The sequence below is a fragment of the Ursus maritimus genome, assembly GCF_017311325.1.
Source record: "Ursus maritimus isolate PB19 chromosome X unlocalized genomic scaffold, ASM1731132v1 scaffold_X1, whole genome shotgun sequence".
Classification (NCBI taxonomy): domain Eukaryota; kingdom Metazoa; phylum Chordata; class Mammalia; order Carnivora; family Ursidae; genus Ursus; species Ursus maritimus.
This window is the reverse complement of record NW_024423319.1, coordinates 6,140,524-6,158,165: the sequence shown is the minus strand read 5'-3', so window position 1 is coordinate 6,158,165 and position 17,642 is coordinate 6,140,524. Positions and strand designations below refer to the sequence as shown.

The window sequence follows — 17,642 nt, the reverse complement described above, 5'->3', positions numbered from 1 at the left end:
ACTTTATTTACTTATTGTCAAATTAGCTTTGAGATCTGGGAGAGGTACTGTTAAAGATCTAGAAATCATCTATTCTACTTGTTTTTGCCACCTCGAAGCACTACACCTTTATTTGGATTACATAGAACTTTTTCCCATTTAATGAATTGATGTTGCTAGTATCTGGGCAAGTTTTACTCTAGCCTCTGAGGATGCTGTTACATCAGCTCTGTTTTCTGTCCCTAGGGCATCTCTTTACTTTTTTTTTCCATCTAGGCCCTTTGCCCTCTCCCACACTGGATTTCTTTAAATGTTTACTTTGGCTGAAGTCAAGCCCGAAACATCAAGTAAGTACTGTAATTTGCTCACTTATGTATTTTTTTCATTGTCTTCAGATTCCTCGCAACCCACCTTCCATGTCTAATACCGACCACACTAGGCCATTAACCTGAGCTTATCATCTGCTTCCCTTACACCAGGGGAGTTCACATCTGCCCTATGATTTAATCCAGTCAGGAAACCGAGAGCCTGAGGCTAAGTATCTTGTCCGAGGTTCAGATGCAGGTCTTTGGCCTTAGTGTCCTCGTATGCGTAATGAAAACAAATGAGCTGAGAGCCCGCTAAGTGTCAGGCACCAGCCTAGATCCCGCCCTGAAGCAGCTCACAGAAGTAGCTGCCCAGCTCTGATCCAGCGGGCTCAGGGTGGAGAGTTCTGTTTGAGCAGTGCCCTGAGAGCCGCATGGTCCCTTTTCCTTGGTGGAGTTGAGAAGCCGGCCTTAGAAGAACGAGTGGCTTTTTTCCCTTTCTCAGGGAAGCACTTTCCATAAATCTATACAACCCTAAATTTATGTATCTTTTAAAAACAAATGTGTGTGGCATTGCAATTATATTCGCTAGACGATTCAAGTCTATGAGAATAGGAACCATGTCCAATGCCTTGTACATAGTACTTAATACATATTTGCAGAGCAAACAAAGCAAAACTCCGTTGTTGTAAATATGTGGACTCTTTCCTACACACGACTGACTGTTCAGGACCTGTAATGGGTAACTGCTATGTTATGCATATTGCCCCCTTCGCTATTTATGTAATATTCAACTCAGCTCCCATTTGTTGAGAACCTAGTTGTGTCAGGTACTGTACTAGGGGAGTTAATAGTAAACATGCTTACGGTTCTAGCGATGTTTAATGCAAATTAGTGTTGTTCTTGAATGAAGTCATTGAATCTAGGGTGGGTTTAATAGAATGGCGGAGATGGAGGCCATATTATAGTCTGTGGAAGAGTGATTGAGAGTGAGGAGGAGGGAGTGCCAGGGGGAGGATTCCAGCAATGAAGGCTGAGAAAGCCTTCCTTGAGAAAGAGGCAGAGCTGAAGTATGGAAAAGTCGCATGGGTATTTTGGAGGAGACACAGAATTGCAGCTTAAGAGATAATAGAGATAACGGGAGGATACCTAAGGATCGCGGTCAAGGAATGGATGAGTCCTAATGATATTATGGTTTGGCTTATTCATCAGAAACCCTTGCGGGCCTAAACATAAATTTTTCAAAAATGAAGGGTATATAACATCTGGTTTCCTAAAATTATGTCATCTATCCACTAAGATTACCTTTTGGAAATTTGTTTGAGATTTTGAAAATGAAATGTAACACGAGGGACTGTTGGTTTGTCCACGTTTATGCCCTTGACATCTAGTTATGTGGCCCCAAGTTAGTCCTTAATAAATGTTTATCCAGGGAATAGATTTATGAAAGAGAAATTATAGAGATCTACTATCGACATGCATTCTGTAATTGGATAAGAGCCATTTACCCTGATTGAGTTAAAGTTTTTCATTTACTTGCCTGAAGGTAATGAGCTAGATTGATCTTTCAGGATTGCTTGTAATTCTAGAATTCTCAAAATCTTTATTGGTCCATGAAAGAGTTTTGTCTGACTTTTGACAAACCCGATGACCCAAGTTGTGTTGTTTCAGTGATTACTAATGCGAAAGCTGCTTCGGTGCCTGAGGCTTGACTATTTTTGGTGGAACAGTGTTTGGCATGACATGTGATTGATAATGCCGTCCATATTCAGACCCTGGGAACTTAAGCTCCGTTTTATGTGAGTGTGAATTGAAGGAGTTTCTCTTATGCTGAGCACCTTCGTGATCTTTTGTGGGCTTATACTATTATTCTAAATAGAATCAAGGCATTTTGGTCTCCTTCACTGATGTAGTAAATTATATGGCGGTCAAATGTAACCATTTTAGTCATTCCGTACTTGGTGATAGAGATGTTATAATGCTAACTCTAGTTTCTGCCTCATCCCTGTAAGATGTACTCACACGATTTCAAATTGATGAACACAACATGGTAACTACAGTATAGAATTTCACCAACTTTGATGGACATTCTGTTCACCTTAGTATAAACGTAAGTGTTCTCTTTCACTCAGTATTTGGGCCATTTCTCCTCTTCCTCTTTCGTTTGGCCGTTTAAGCTGAATTGATTTTTTCTTACGTGACGGTTACTCTGTAAGGCATCTTTTTACTTCCCGTGTGTGTTGGGGTTTCCCTCAATGCACAGACTCCCTTGCTGGTTGGACTTCAGCATTTTTCCTAGAGTTTTGTTTTCTTTTTTTTTTTTTTAAAGATTTTATTTATTTATTCGACAGAGATAGAGATAGCCAGCGAGAGAGGGAACACAAGCAGGGGGAGTGGGAGAGGAAGAAGCAGGCTCATAGCGGAGGAGCCTGATGTGGGGCTCGATCCCGTAACGCCGGGATCACGCCCTGAGCCGAAGGCAGACACTTAACCGCTGTGCCACCCAGGCGCCCCTGGAGTTTTGTTTTCAAATCCCTGCTTTCTTTTCAGGCCCTTCCTCAGATCTCATCCCGAAGCCCTCATGTAAAGAAATCTGTCTTACTTTTCCTTCTCTTTATGGTCAGCACACCCCCGAATTTGAGATAGCCAGCTTACAAAGGAGCAACAGAGCGAGGAGTTTTTGAAGGGGCTCGCTAACTTGTAGTATGATAGCTTCACAGTTGCTTCAGAATTTCTACATCTTGCTTCAAAGTTTTCACTTCGATTTGGATAACTTTCTTTGGTACAGAATTTTTATTATCGGGGAAGGGATTTAGTATGCCCAAAGGCTTTTATGCTTCCCTTCTGCCAGCTGGATTCCACATCTCTGGGCCGCATGTTTTCTTGAATGGGTGATTTTAAACCCAACGTATCAAGCATTTTCTAACTTCTTTGCCAGACATGCGTGAGAAGATATATTCAAACAATTATAAGCAATTCAGGATCCTCTGGCTTCCATGGATAGGCAGTAATGAGCTTTCGTATTGTAATTACAGGAAGCTGGGAAGAAAATTGAGAAACTGGAGATTTTTTAATTAGTGTCCAGGACTCTATTATTATGACATCTGAGAATTTTGAATATGGAGAAACTCAATACTACTATTTGGTGACAAGTGGAGACTTGAGATTTGTGACAGATTTTGTTTTGAAATTAGACCTTAACGTTGCTCCTTCGTATTGTCTACTTCACATGGCATTAGAGTGGTTGAATGAGATAATGAACATAAAACGCTTAACACACTGTCTGATGCAGAATAAGATCTCCATAAATGTTAACGATTATTAACACCAGGGAATATCAATTGTTTAATAACCAGGATACTGCTTTAGAACACATCATAAAATGTGCTCAGCAAAGCAAATTTATCTTCCTCATTGTGTTTTTAGTGGGTTTTTGTGAACCCTAAATCACTCTTGGAATTTTTACTCAGTAAAATTCCCCCCATGTCCCAATTGATGAGAAATTGATGCAAAGTTTATTTTTATGGAATATTGTGTATGTATGTTTACCCTGACCAGAGGGGAGCAGGAGAAATGGGCTCTCGTAGGCAGAAACAGGGGAAGCGAAGCCCAAACCAAACATTTGGTTAAAGGAGAAATAGGCGAGATCGTATGTTTTGGCTAGCAGCAGACGGTGACCCGGAGGGTTAGCTGGTTGGAGTCAGGTAAGCGGAGCCTGATTCTGAAACATTTTCAGAATTAGAGATAATCAGAGAGAGCGTGGTAGAAAAGCAGAGTCCACGGTTTGGGCAACCTATAGTAGAGAGGCAGTTAGGACAAAATCATGTGTATAAAGAAGGTGGTATTCTCTGACTCTGAAAGAGGATGGCAAAGCAGTTGCATTGAAATTAATGGGAGACACAGACTCAACAGGGGTCAATAAATCTTTATAATCTCAGAGGCAGGGGCCTACCTTTCCCCAAGGATTCAGAGCTATGGAGAGTACCCTTCTGGTTCTCAGTAGTGTGAAAATGCCTCCAGCCACAAATTCAAGTCCACTGTGGTTATGAGTTGCCAGGAAAAGAAACTAAATGAATCAGTACGGTGGAGTTAAACTTCTGGGAACTCTGCCTACCCATTCTGATCACAGATCTCGAAGATGTAAGGTATGATGAAATTGGATCACGAGCTTTTCATGTGTACACTAACAATTTCAGGCATTTTAGCCAAGTAGATGAGCCTTTCTGGGTCTCTGTTCAAGGTTGAAGTAATCGATAGGTTACTTTGTTCCTCACTGGCTGTGCTAACCATTGTGAGCGCAGTTAGAGTTATTTGGAGTACTGTCATTTCGATGTGAACTTGAGTTTCCACACCCTCCTTTTTAAAACCCGAAATCTGGATTTAAATGACACACCTGATAGGAGGAGGCCCGTAAGTTATTTCCCCATTTTTTTTAAGGCCAACTGGAATTGAAATTGATAGATTTCACGGAATTGGTCTTTTTGAAGATGAGTATTACATTTCAGGGTTAACGTGTTGCTTTCCATTCTCATGGTATAATTAAACCAAGCTTCTCTCCACGTCCCCTCTACCTGTTGAGGTTGAACTTGAGAGATAGCTACACATCTTTCTTTAGTATTAGCAAAGGCACTCACTACTTGCCCAAGATGCAATGAGAAGATGTTAAAAAGCCATCCTAGTTTACCTTTCCTCCAAATTTTTCTGTAAAGAAAGGCCCCGACTTCCAATCCAGCAGAAATCTCTCTGAAATATCGAGAGGAAAAATGGAATTCTTATTTTATTTTATTATGTATTTATTTATTTTAAAGATTTTATTTTTAAGTCATCTATACACCCATTGTGAGGTTTGAACTCACAACCCCGAGATCAAGAGTTGCATGCTCCACTGACTGAGCCAGCCAGGCGCCCCTGGAATTCCTATTTTAGAGGCCTTTAAGGAAGGATACTCTCAGGCCCTTGTGGAGATTGGAGAAGTTGAACTTAAGATTCTGTCCTGTGCTCCCGACTCTTCGCTACTAACTCTTTTCACTAAAGCAGCCCGCTTCCCAATCAACTCGAGGCGATTGGTTTATAGAGATCTATCTCAGTCAGGTGTCTGATAATGAATGAGAAAAATAGCCTCTAGCAGGAATAACTTCAGACACAACCGGTAGAACACTTGTGTGCACGTGCCTAGAAAATTCGCTTGCCCAGAAAACTCCCATGGAGTCTACCAGAAGTTTTGGCATTGATGTGTTAAACTACTGGGTCCTTGAAATCAGGGCGCATTTGGTCCTCTCCCAACATTTTCAGCCACAAAGCTTTGTCCTCTAGCCTTTCACTAGTTTTATAAGCGCTTCTAATAAGGAGCAGAGGTTTTGTGTTGAGATTGAGACCCTTAATTTATTGGCTATAATACCAGTGATGAATTCAGGGAAGGCAGCCCTCCCTGGATGCCTCCTAGATACAGCGATGAATCCCTTTACACCCTTAAAGCGCTGCAATGCGACTTAAGTTGACTTCTCTGACAACCAGTCATCCTTATGTGACTCATCAGCTTGACTAGACAGTTACTTGGCCGTTTATAAGTATTAAAGGATAAATAAACATTTAGCAATAGCTTTTGATCATTGTTGTACAGTGTGTGTGTGTGTGTGTGTGTGTGTGTGTGTGTGTGTTTGTTTATTGATGAACAGTGAATGTTCAACCAAATCTTATCAGTGAGTAAATTGGCCCCGAAAATTCCATTGAATTCGACTCGCTGTGTACTTTGGGAGGGGCCCGAGCACTTTCCGACCACTGGGGTGCTGGTTAAAGTCCTTTAGCAGGAATTTACAGGATGCCAGTAGGGGCCAAAAAGTGACTATTTAAACTTAACTCCCCACCTGAGCTTTTTCTGTAACAAACTGTAACTGAAAAAAAACCTCCCCTTGGAGCTTTCAACTACAGTTTTAAAAGGAATTTCCGTCATCGAGATGAAGACGGACAAGAATTTGAGTCAATTCGGAAAATAGGAATACAGTTCTATGTCCTTACTGACTGGGGTCCCCGGTAAATGGGGAGTTGGCAGACTGCAAACAAGAAGCCGCACTTTTCATTTCGTTTCTCTGCCTGCTTTTCATGCAAGCCTGACTTGAATCACTGCCTGGCCTCGCCTAATGCATCAACTTTGCTCTGTGTGTTGGGGATCCTTAAAGAAGACCGTTTTAAAAGGGCAGATCATCGTGGCCACACCACGCTTATAGCCACGAAGTTTCTACTCTGCTTAAAATCTTTGAGCCCGGCTCCTATTTCCGTAACAAATATATAGTCTTCGGGTCGATTTTCCAGGTCCTTCGGAAACTACACATACGTTATTTGCCTTCCACGGTGTAAGCTAGCCGTCCTAGCTAGCCCGTGCCTGCTCACCGTCCTATGGAAACCTGGCATCTAGGGTTCTCTTTTCTTGCCTTCATTCACCCAGTTTCTGTTTCTTCATTCTTTTATTTTATAAGATTTTATTTAGCTATTTGACAGAGAGAGGGAGTACAAGCAGGGGGAATGGCAGGCAGAGGGAGAGGGAGAAGCAGGCTCCCCGCTGAGCAGGGAGCCCGATGCAGGACTCGATCCCAGGACCCTGGGATCATGACTTGAGCCGAAGGCAGACGCTCAATGGACTGAGCCACCCAGGCGCCCTTCTTCATTTGTTTTTTAAGGGCCTGCTCCACTTGGCTCCTGTTTGGAAACTCTGGTGATGACTCCAGGCCTGAGTGACATTCTCCCTGCATTTGTCGTTCATGTTCCTGAAGTTTGCTCTTAAGTGTCTACATTGTTGGTTTTTCTTTCCCATTATGTTGTTCTTGCCTCCCCAACTCCAGAGAGGCTTCCTCAGTGCAGAGACGGTGTCTTTCACCTCTTCAGATACCCCAGAAGCTTAGGACACAAGTCTGTGCATACAGTTGGTATACAATAAATGTTTGTTGGTTGATTGATATTCTCACACATGAACATTTTTAAAGCCTCATTCGCTCAAATTTTAGGGAGTGATGATAAATATCTGTTAAATGGATAGAGTGAACAACAGATACGGGTTTTTTGTTTATTTTTTGCCCTTCCCCTTCCCCATCCATGGCCAGACAACATCTAGGGCAGTGCCTGGGATATATTAGATGCCCGATAAATATGTGTTGAATGAATTTTCAGCAAAATCACCCTGCATGTAATTAAATGCCGTCAGTCTTATGACTCATTTTGTATTTCACTCATCTCGAGTGCTTGAGCATTATAGGACTCGAATTCCCCAATATGTTACATTCCCATTGACTTCAAGTTCAAATCCAGTTCATGAGTGAAGAGCTTTTAATGGCACTGGGACTTACGTCCCGTGAACACAAGGAAGCAATTAACCAGTGCTGATTAATAATAACTGTGCCTAGAATCCTGTTTTTAAGGTGTATTTGTATTAAATTGGATTTGTTTAAACTCTTTAAATGGCGTTTATTAGCAAATTCTCATAATTTTGTATATTATTTAAAAGAGCCATACCTTTTGTAATATATATATATATAAACTTTGACAGACACAGCCAGTCACATACGTTGCTAGGGTTATGGTCAGAAGAGACACTGTGGCACCTCTGTTTTTTTTTTCTGTGACCATATGTATGAACTGAGGTGGGGGGGTGGTCTCTTAATTGCCTTATGAAATGGAATAACTTGTTTTTTGTAGAAGGTATATTAAATGTATGACCCTAGGAGTAGCATGGGAAAAAAATTCAGTGAAGCTCTAAAAAAACAAAAAACTTAATGAAAATGTTCTGCACATAGGCAAAATAGCCTTATTTGTACAGCCTTTTCTTTTGGACAGAAAAGCCCATTTTCCATAGGATGCCTATGAAGTCATCTGCAGTGCTGAACCCTTCTTCTGTGCCTTGAAGAATGTGTATTGGTAGGACCACTAACCAAAACATGTGAGGGAAATAGAACTTGAAGCAAAATCGAAAACTTGAAAGCTTTTCAACCTTGGCAGCTTGCCAGCTCAAGAAGTGTGGGGCAGGTGTGTCGTAGTTTCATGGAGCCAAATTACATGGTCACAAGAACTTTCGAGCTAACACAGATGTAAGGGAAACTTAAAATGGAAGGAAAGCAAGCATTGTTTTCATTATTTATCCAGGAGCTTGATAAATGCATTGGAAGAAATGCCTCTTCAGACAGTGCTTTAGGTGCCAAATAGTATCTGTGTGATCTTCGGGACGAGGCATTGGCAATGTTTCCATGTGATGGGCTGGCTTGTGCAGGGAAAGTAAAAGAGAGGACGAGACACGGAAAAGGTAGAAAAAATGGCCTCGCAAACAGCTTTGGAACAAGTTACTCTTTCCATTAGATCAACAGAAAGTATTTATTCTTTTTGTTTTACCGTCAAGAAAACTTGCATGAGAAAAGGTATGAATCCTTTAAGAAGCTCTAATAGTCTTTTTCAAAGGAAGCACTTGATAATGAATCTAGTGTATATATAATTTCAAAGTAAAAACTTTTATGCTTTATGTCTTCTTGAGATTTATCATAAATGAGCATTAATGAACAGTCAAAACGAACCCTTATTTTCTAGGAAGAATATGTAGGCAATGTTTCTTCCTGTGGCTCCAAGGGAGATCACCACCCCCACTCCGAGTTCAGTTTCATCACACCGATTATTGGGCAAAAACATTCCATAGATTAACGTACTCTTTGAAGACAGACAGAAATGATTTGGGTGTCCGGTATTTTTACTCTAAACCCAGGATAAGATCTCGCTACAACCAAATGAGCAGGAGTAGACCATTCCTGATGACAAGTGAATGCTCCATATACCAAGATTCCCAGGTATTAACAGTCCAATTTGAAAGCCAGAATTGCGAGAAAATACTCAACTTTACAGGGCCAATTGATTCAAAACTTACAGAGGTGGCCAAAGTTCAGCGATCCTAGAGGGTGTTCAACTGACAAAACTTGCCAACAAGGTAAACAGAAGGCTTAATATTAAATTCCCATTTACTCTTTAGCCTCTCAAAATAGGAATCCTGGGGAATGCTGCATGGCTCTAACTTCCCATGAGAAGATCAAGCCAGCAAAACTAAGTAAGACGTGATCTCTGCCCTCAAGGAATGTACAGTCTAGTAAGGGAGAAAGTTAAGGGTCTACGATGAGGAAGAATGTTTACAAACATACTGTGTGCCCTAAGACAGACACAGTATTGTGTTGTGCTTAAGAGGGTACTGTGGACTCAGACTGCCTAGATTTGAACCGTGGCTTGATAATCTACAAGCTACACGAAGCTGTACAAGTTACATGAATTAATCTTCCTCTACCTCTCTTTCTCCCATCTGTAAAATGGGACACTAGTACCTCCCCCTCCCCCAAGAGGAATCCAGGGAGCAATATGACTTGGTGTGAGTAACTTCGAGGTCTTTTTGGGGCTGCCTTTGATGCAGTAGTGTTTGAATGTGTGCTTAAGAGTGTTCTCAAGTCATGGGGCTTGGTGTCCCATTCATGGTGAATTAGCCTCTGCAGAAATCGGAAGACCACCTAGCGTCTGCTTCCAGCCCTTCATAAACTCACAATCATTTCACTTCCTGGTGCCTTAGGTTTCTTCCCTAGTTAAAGGAGCATAGGAAGTTCCACAACAGCAGGAACCTTATCTTGTTCAACATCTAGAACAAGGCCTGGCTCATAGTAGGTGCGGCTCAACTCAGGGAAATGAAGAAGATGTTGCTAGAACAGATGTGAACGTAATTTCGAGAAGGAATCATAAGTACTATGCAAAAATGACTACCTTTCCGTGTTTAAGGTTCCCAAGCGAGATAAGAGATAAGAAATTATCTTTACGACGTTTCTCCACCAGGATCTAAGCAGGAGATTTGGAAGCAGGAGATTTTGCCTCAAGTCTCGGCGGCTCCACCACTTAAGGCTTTGTAACTGTGGATAAATCACTTAAGCTCTTTGGGCTCCATGTCTTCATCGGTATTTTGGGGTGAGCACCCATGCTTTTGAGTGTTCTTTAGAGCTCCAAAGATGGAGGAAGTAAAAGCACTCATGAACTAGCGACTACTACGCAAGCACAAAGGTTCGAAGAAAGGGTAGCTCTTCATGCTCTGCGTTAGAGGACGCTCAATCGGCAAAAGCGAAATTGTATTCCTGTTACTCTAGTGTAAGGTAGTGAAGAGAAAACTGTATGGTCCCCCAGACGCAGTTGATCTTCTTTAAAATACAGGGGAAAATGGCCCGCTCCCTGTCTTTCGTACACAGCCAGACGAACAGAGCTCCTCGAGAGAACTGCTCTCTGGGCGCACCAGCTCCCTTCAGCTGCGCGCCTCGCTTCTTCTGTGCCAGCTCCAAAAATTGTTCCAAGTCTGCAGGAAGACATGCACTGGCTAGGACTGTTTTTGAAGAATTGGCCAGGGTCCCATCAGAGGTTGCAGGCCAATTTCAAAAAAGAAGAAAATTCCTTCTCCCATGGCCCCATCTTACATAAAATGCATGGCCAGAGTCCAGTTCCTGTTTGCATTTTTCTTTTTCAAAAGTTCAGAATTCAAATTTACTTTTGTGTTGTCTGTTTCTCTACTTGATGGACCTCTGTGGAAAAACCTATCTCCAGACCCTCACTGTCTATGTTCAGAGCAAATCATATATATATTTACATGCACACACGCACACACACACGTATTCCTTTTTGGTTATTTTTCATTCACATGTGTTCAGACAGCCTATATAATTTAGTTGTAGAACTAAATTTGAATATATTTTTAAATATCAACTTACAAACTTGCAGAATGTTCTCTTTTAGAGTACTTTCCATACTACACTAAGTCAACTACAGTATGGAAGCTAATTTGCTCTTGAAATTCCACTTAGGAACACTACGTAGAATTTGTGTCTAGGGAGAATCTAGAAAAGAAAACTTGGGGTAGCCAGTTGTATCACTCGTGAGGCTTTTTTTGGGGGGGTAATGTCTCTTTAGACTTCTTTTTAATATATGTAATTCACATACTCTCCAATTCACCTGTTTAAAGTGTACAATTTAGTGAATGGGTTTTAGTACATTTAAAAATTGTGTGGCTATCACCAGTATCTAATTCCAAAATATTTTCATTACTCCCCAAGGAGACCGTGGACCCATGAAGCAGCTCCTTCACCTTCTCCTCTCCCCAGAGTCCTCACAACCACTCATTTGCTCTCTCTGTGGATTTGCCTGTGGTGGATATTCCTATAAATGGAACCATATACTATGTGGCCTTGGTGACTGGCTTCTTCCTCTTAGCAAAGCGTTTTCAAGGTTCATCCACGTTGTAGCACGTAGCAGTACTTTGTTCCTTTTAATGATGGAATCATATTCCATTTTGCAGGTGTTTCACCTTTTTCATATCCACTCATCTGTTAGTGGACACTTGGGTCGTTTCTACCGCTTGACTATCTTGACTAGCGCTGCTATGAACATGAGTGTACACATAGCTCTTCGGAACCCTGCTTTCAATTGCTTGGGGGTATCTACCCAGGCATAGTGCTGGGTCATATGGTAACCGTTTCACATTTTGAGGAACTGTCTGGCTGTTGGGCACAGCAGCTGCGCTATTTTACATTCCCATCAGCAACGACGGTTCCGATCGCTCCAACTTTTCTGGTTTTTACCATAGCCAGCCTAATGCTTGCGAAGAGGTATCGCATTGTGGTTTTCATTTACATTTCCCCATCTGGCTATTTTAAAAAAAATATGGTCAATATTTTCCTAGAGGTCATTTGCCTGACAACCTTAACCCTCTAGAACTTGATCCTGCACGGAACATATTGCAAAAGGGCCCCCATACCAGAAAGCCGTGCACTTTGCCCCCTAGACCCATCATTCAGTGAGTAACTAACTCTTATTCAACATTCATGATTGGCTGTTATGTTTTCCAGAAGGGAGCTGGACAATCCACTCTGGCAGATACTGTGGCAGGAAGACAAGGGACAGTAGAAGTGACCATTAACAATCTGCCACCAAAGGAGGGAAACTATAATACTTTCTAGGACATTTATGACCTCAAGTCTTCCACTAGAGGTCAAATGATATTCAGTATTTTGTAAGAAGACAAAGCTACCTATAATACATTTTAGAAAGGCTTCCAAGTAGGGTGACTCAGAGAAACACATGTTTACCCTTGGATGGATAAGCTTGCCTGAATTTTCTAGATATTTAATTTCCAGGTGATATTTAAAACATGATGTGATATTGAGTTTCATCTTGACTGTGGAAAGACAAGTGGAAGATTCAGATTCAGTGGGGTTGTTAAAGATCTTGTTCAAAACATTAAAGGAAATGTTTTCAAGACCTTGAATTCTACTTTTTTGATGAAGTTGACCGTGGGTTGATTTCACTGATACTCAGAGCTTACTTTTATTTTAGCAAATCCTTCTTATTTCAGTATGTGTCCATGGCATCATGCCAATAAATTAACCTTTTATCTGTTCTCTCAGTTGAGTTGCTAAAACTTGTTGCTGGTTGGTGCTGGGTTAAACTGCAAACCTTAAAGCTGCCCAGTTTTTCATGTATGACTGAACATTGTTGCTTTCTGTCTTACTTCTTCGTATATGCTGAAACCTCCTCCTGAGTTCTTCCCACATCCCTTACAGAGACTAAGAACTAATAGGGCACTCACAGAGAAAAAAAAAACCCAAAAACAAACCCAGGGGCACCTGGGTGGCTCAGTCAATGAAGCATTTGCCTTCGGCTCAGGTCATGATCTCAGGCTCCTGGGATCAAACCCCACATCAGGCTCCCTCCTTGGCGGGGAGTCTGCTTCTTCCCCTCCTTCCCACTTGTGCTCTCTCTCACGATCTCTGTCTCTCTCAAATAAATAAAATATTTATTTATTTCAAATACACACACAGCAGGACTGCTAAGAGCAACTTCAATTTTCTTAGCAATTCCTGTTCTGGATTTTGAGAGTGGATAAGCAAGCCTTCCTTCATACCATAGCAAAGCCGGGGTAATGACAGGTCTTTGGTAGCCTCTAGAAACTGAGGGGCTGTCCTGTCCAGCTCTGGCATTTTCTGTGCAGTGAACCCCCACATGAATTTCTGCCCCCAAACAGAATGAAACCATCATTTTTCCTTTTTAATTGGGCTTGTATTTCTTTTTCTTTTAAGATTTATTTATCTCTTTGAGAGAGAGAGAGAGAGCGCACATGCGAGCAAGTGAGTAAGGGGAGGGGCAGAAGGAGAGGGAGGGAGAGAATCCTTGAGGAGACTCCCCGCTGAGTGCAGAGACCCACTCGGGGCTGCATGTGGGGCTCGATTCCAGGACCCTGTGACCGTGACCTGAGCTGAAACCAAGAGTCCACCGCTTAACCAACTGAGCCAGACTCCCCACTTGGGCTTGTGTTTCAACAGTAAATCTATGTGGCTGCCTCCTTCTACTCTACACTGGGAAATGCTCTTTTTATTGACAACGGCCGACTGTACTATGTTGCACTGTCAATATCTAGATGCTTCCTGTTTTAAATAGGATATGGTACTTCTTTTCCATAACTGGAGTTTAAAACCAAAGTATTGCATTATATTAGCTAATTTTATTTTTTTTTCTTGCAGGTTTCTGAAAAGTGCCTTTTCTGAAGGCACTGCTGCTTCGATTCCACTCTAGAGCTGTGTCTTTATAAAACCCTCTTCCTCCCCAGCCCCCAAACCTAGTGTGCTTGTAGTTCATTCTCAGCAACTTGTCCATTCTTTTTTCCCTTCGATTCCCAGTTTCCCTAGTCATTTTCCTCCTGATTTTGCAGCAAATTTTATTTTTACAGTTGTAACATCCTTACCAATCTTAATCATTAAATCCAAGAAATAGGGAGAAAAACATTTCTCCGCTTGATCTGAGACCATTCCACAAATTGAAGGGCAACCAGCAGCATATGCTTTTTGCAAGAATAATTGAAAACATCAACTGGAGAGTGCAGAATTCTTTTGAAAGCCTGCCAGTTATTTGAAGCAACTTCGGCAGAAGAACAAATTAAACACTCAATATCTTAACCTTTCTGGTTGCTTTCTTAGGAGTTGGTCTCTAATCTAATTCTTAGCTATTCTGATACAATTTTTATTTTGTGATTGGCTTTTTTTTGACCAGACCAAATTTTGGCTGAAGCGAAAACCTAAGTGCCAACAAAGCAACCTTCTCTCTTCACATATACCTTGAATCTCACTTTGCTTTCAATATGACGGCTGTCAATGTTACCCTGGTTCGTGACACCAAGTGGCTGACTTTAGAAGTCTGCAGAGAATTTCAGAGAGGGACCTGCTCTCGAGCTGATGTAGACTGCAAGTTTGCCCACCCGCCAAGAGTCTGCCACGTGGAAAATGGCCGTGTGGTGGCGTGCTTTGATTCCTTAAAGGTGAGTCTTATCTACACACTCATAACGTTTAATTTAAATTTGTTGATGTCTCTGTGTTTTGAAAGACGATGTGCTTTGAAATGAGTAAAGTTAATAATAGCACGGAAGCCGTAAGTTTTGTTTTAAGACAGGATGTAGACTCTGGGCACAGACTATAGCTCGCCTCATCTCACCAAAGCCCGCTGATCAAGATAGACATGAAGGGGAAAAAAAGCATTTTTGTGAGAGTGAGAAATTGCAGCCTTACCGTACTTTATTTCTTTGTATAGAATTTAAATGTTGAATACAGTGATCATAATTCTCATAGAGCCTAAAGAAGCCCTTTACTGAATTATAGCCCTATTAACTATGTTATCAAAATATACTTGGCAGGGACCAGGCAGCTTTGAGAGGACATGTGAAGTCAGACTCAAAGAGTAGAAGGTGAAAATCTCACCATCCAGGAGGAAAATGTCTTTTGAAGTTTATTTATTTATTTTAGTAATCTCTACACCCAATGCGGGGCTCGAACTCACAACCCCGAGATCAAGAGTCGCACGGTTTACCGACTGAGCCAGCCAAGGGCCCCCAGCATACTTAGTCAAAGTATATTTTAAACCATTAACTTAAATGCTGGTACCAAACTAGGTTCACTTAATTTTCTTCCTAAACTGATTAACCAATTCCAGATTTGTGAGTACAGTTTATAAGGCAAGTCTTATTGCCAAGGTCATCAAACCCAAATATTATGTGCTAGACTATAACCAAAATATGAGTGCAAATGAGGTATTCTGTAGACTAGAACATATGTGATTGCAGAACAAGAAAATGTACTGACTTTCATGTTTTATTCATAGTTATCTTTAAATTAAGGATAAAAATGTATAAATTAAAGCACAGAAGTAAAAAAAAACGGTAATAGATTCCTGGTTTAATAAGATTTGCTACGATGCATTTGACAATTTTTTTTTTCAAAATACGTCAAAGTAAATTAAGCCTCATAAGAACCTTTTCAATTTCTTGATATTGTTTTAGCCTCATCATGGCCAATTTTACCTCATTAACATTTTTATTTATGGCTGCATTGGCTGACAGAGATGTATTCCTTTATGTGATCATTTCTTCAGGAAACATTTCATTAAGTGACATCCTACGTGGATAGTTAATTTAACTTATTTCGTGGTTACTAGGTTTTTGTCGCAGACCCTCCCAAGTCAAGAATGGAAACTTGTTATTGTAAAAAAAAGCCAGTAATTTTTGCTATTGAAAATGTCTGAATTGCTCTTCTTTGCAGCACATATTATGATTAAAGGGCTTATTCTCTACCTTTCACCATCATTTAGGTTTCATCTACAATTATTTCGTGTATTATTGAAGTCTCCCGCTGTGTTACCTGGCAATGCCTTGAAGCAGAAAAGAGCACTGGGCTAAGTGGGGGGGGGGGAGGGAAACAGGAGATGTTTTTCATCCAGTCCATCTAGAGAGTCTGGGATAGCATGAGGCACTGTGCGTGTGTTGTTTCAGGACATCTGAGGGACAGTCCCAGCCTCGCTACTGTGTCTGACCTTAGCTACTTACTCTGATAAGGCTTACGTTCCTTTATCTCTACCTAACTTCAGGATTGTTATGGACATGCCATGAGATTACATAAAGAAAAACTCATGTATCACCCTAAGAGTGAATTAAATGGAAGATTCTTTTCTTGCAATTCACTAAGATGTTTGTTTGAGGAGTTCTTCAAAACAGCTCTATTATTTAGGGTCTACTGTTTAACTCCACAAACTCATGTTCCAAATGGACATGCCCAAATCCAGTTGGCCATGAGTGTCATATTAGTTCTTCAAGCTAAGTATCACCGTTCTTATAGTTTACTCTTTGATCGAGAGTTCCTTGCAGGCTTTGTAAATTCTCTCTTTCCAGACGTCTGGTGGAAGGAGACAGGTGATCCTCCTAATATCTTTGGTATACTTCAGGTCGCTTCTCCTGCTTGAAGAGTGCCATAAAGGAAACACTTTGAAGAAAATAATAAGCAAAGCAATTGTTAACAAAACACAGACTGCACTACCTCTTTGAAGCTTGGAAAATGTTTAATTCAGAGACTATATAGATAATGGCCAATGAATAATAATAAACCAATTAATTATTTAAATACACTGTCTACTCACTGCATCCAGTGTTTTTAAAATAATGTTTGCATTATGTTAATATCTTGATGACCACACAGGATAAAGACGATTTGTATGATCCTCACATTTTCAAATTTTAATGAAAACTGTAATATTTCAAATACACAAAGCCTTTCAAACAATTAATTAATTTGCCATCTAGACAGCACATTCATCACAGCTCCACGTCTGCACAAAAGCTTTGATATTATTCCTTATCCATGATAGGCATGAACCCTATACTAAGTTGAGGGTAATTGACCTATGCAGATTGTACGACAATCCCACCTATAATACACAAATAACATACCACAATGTTTATTGTAGCATTTGCTACCCTCCTTGAGGTTGTATAATTGAAACACCTTTGAAATGCATCTGTGCACTATTTCTATTTCCGTGAGTGGTTAAATAATTGAAGCAATCATTTGATGAGTTTTGGGCTGCTGCTTTTGGTGTCGTGTGTTTTGTTTTGTAAGGATTCCATTAGCACTAGGTACTCCACCAGATGATGATGGTTCTTTACCTTCATAATAGGCACAATAGACGCAATGTTCTATACTCACCTCATAATGAGGGAATTTTATAAAACTAGGGAGGGCAAGCTTGATGGCTAATTGTACATTGTGCTGAAGCGCTGTGCCCATCACTCCATGAATGTCGAGTGTTCATTGATGAAGGTTGTGCCATCTTCAGGTAGAGATCTAGGCAGTGCAGCCCCTAGATTAATTCCCCACTACATAAAAGGGTCTCATGTCATACTGATATGCAGCTGTGTTGGACTCAATTGCCTAGCCTGCTTGGCACATTTATTTCAAAATTTTTCTCCAAACTATTGCTTAACCCATTCTGTGCCAGTTTCTC

At 40.9% G+C, this 17,642-nt stretch overlaps 1 protein-coding gene across 9 annotated transcripts in view; it reads left to right on the top strand.

Annotated features, from left to right (window-relative positions):
- MBNL3 (muscleblind like splicing regulator 3) overlaps positions 1-17,642 on the top strand; it is a 155,676-nt gene that overhangs the window by 25,292 nt on the left and 112,742 nt on the right. For 8 of the 9 annotated variants that reach the window (XM_040627465.1, XM_040627442.1, XM_040627449.1 and 5 more), the window contains one exon: positions 13,844-14,634. In XM_040627465.1, the coding sequence (XP_040483399.1) occupies positions 14,458-14,634 (177 nt within the window). In that variant the 5' untranslated portion in view covers positions 13,844-14,457. Of the gene's footprint in view, positions 1-307; positions 327-13,843; positions 14,635-17,642 lie in introns of those variants that run through there. The other variant, XM_040627453.1, reaches the window with a different exon arrangement.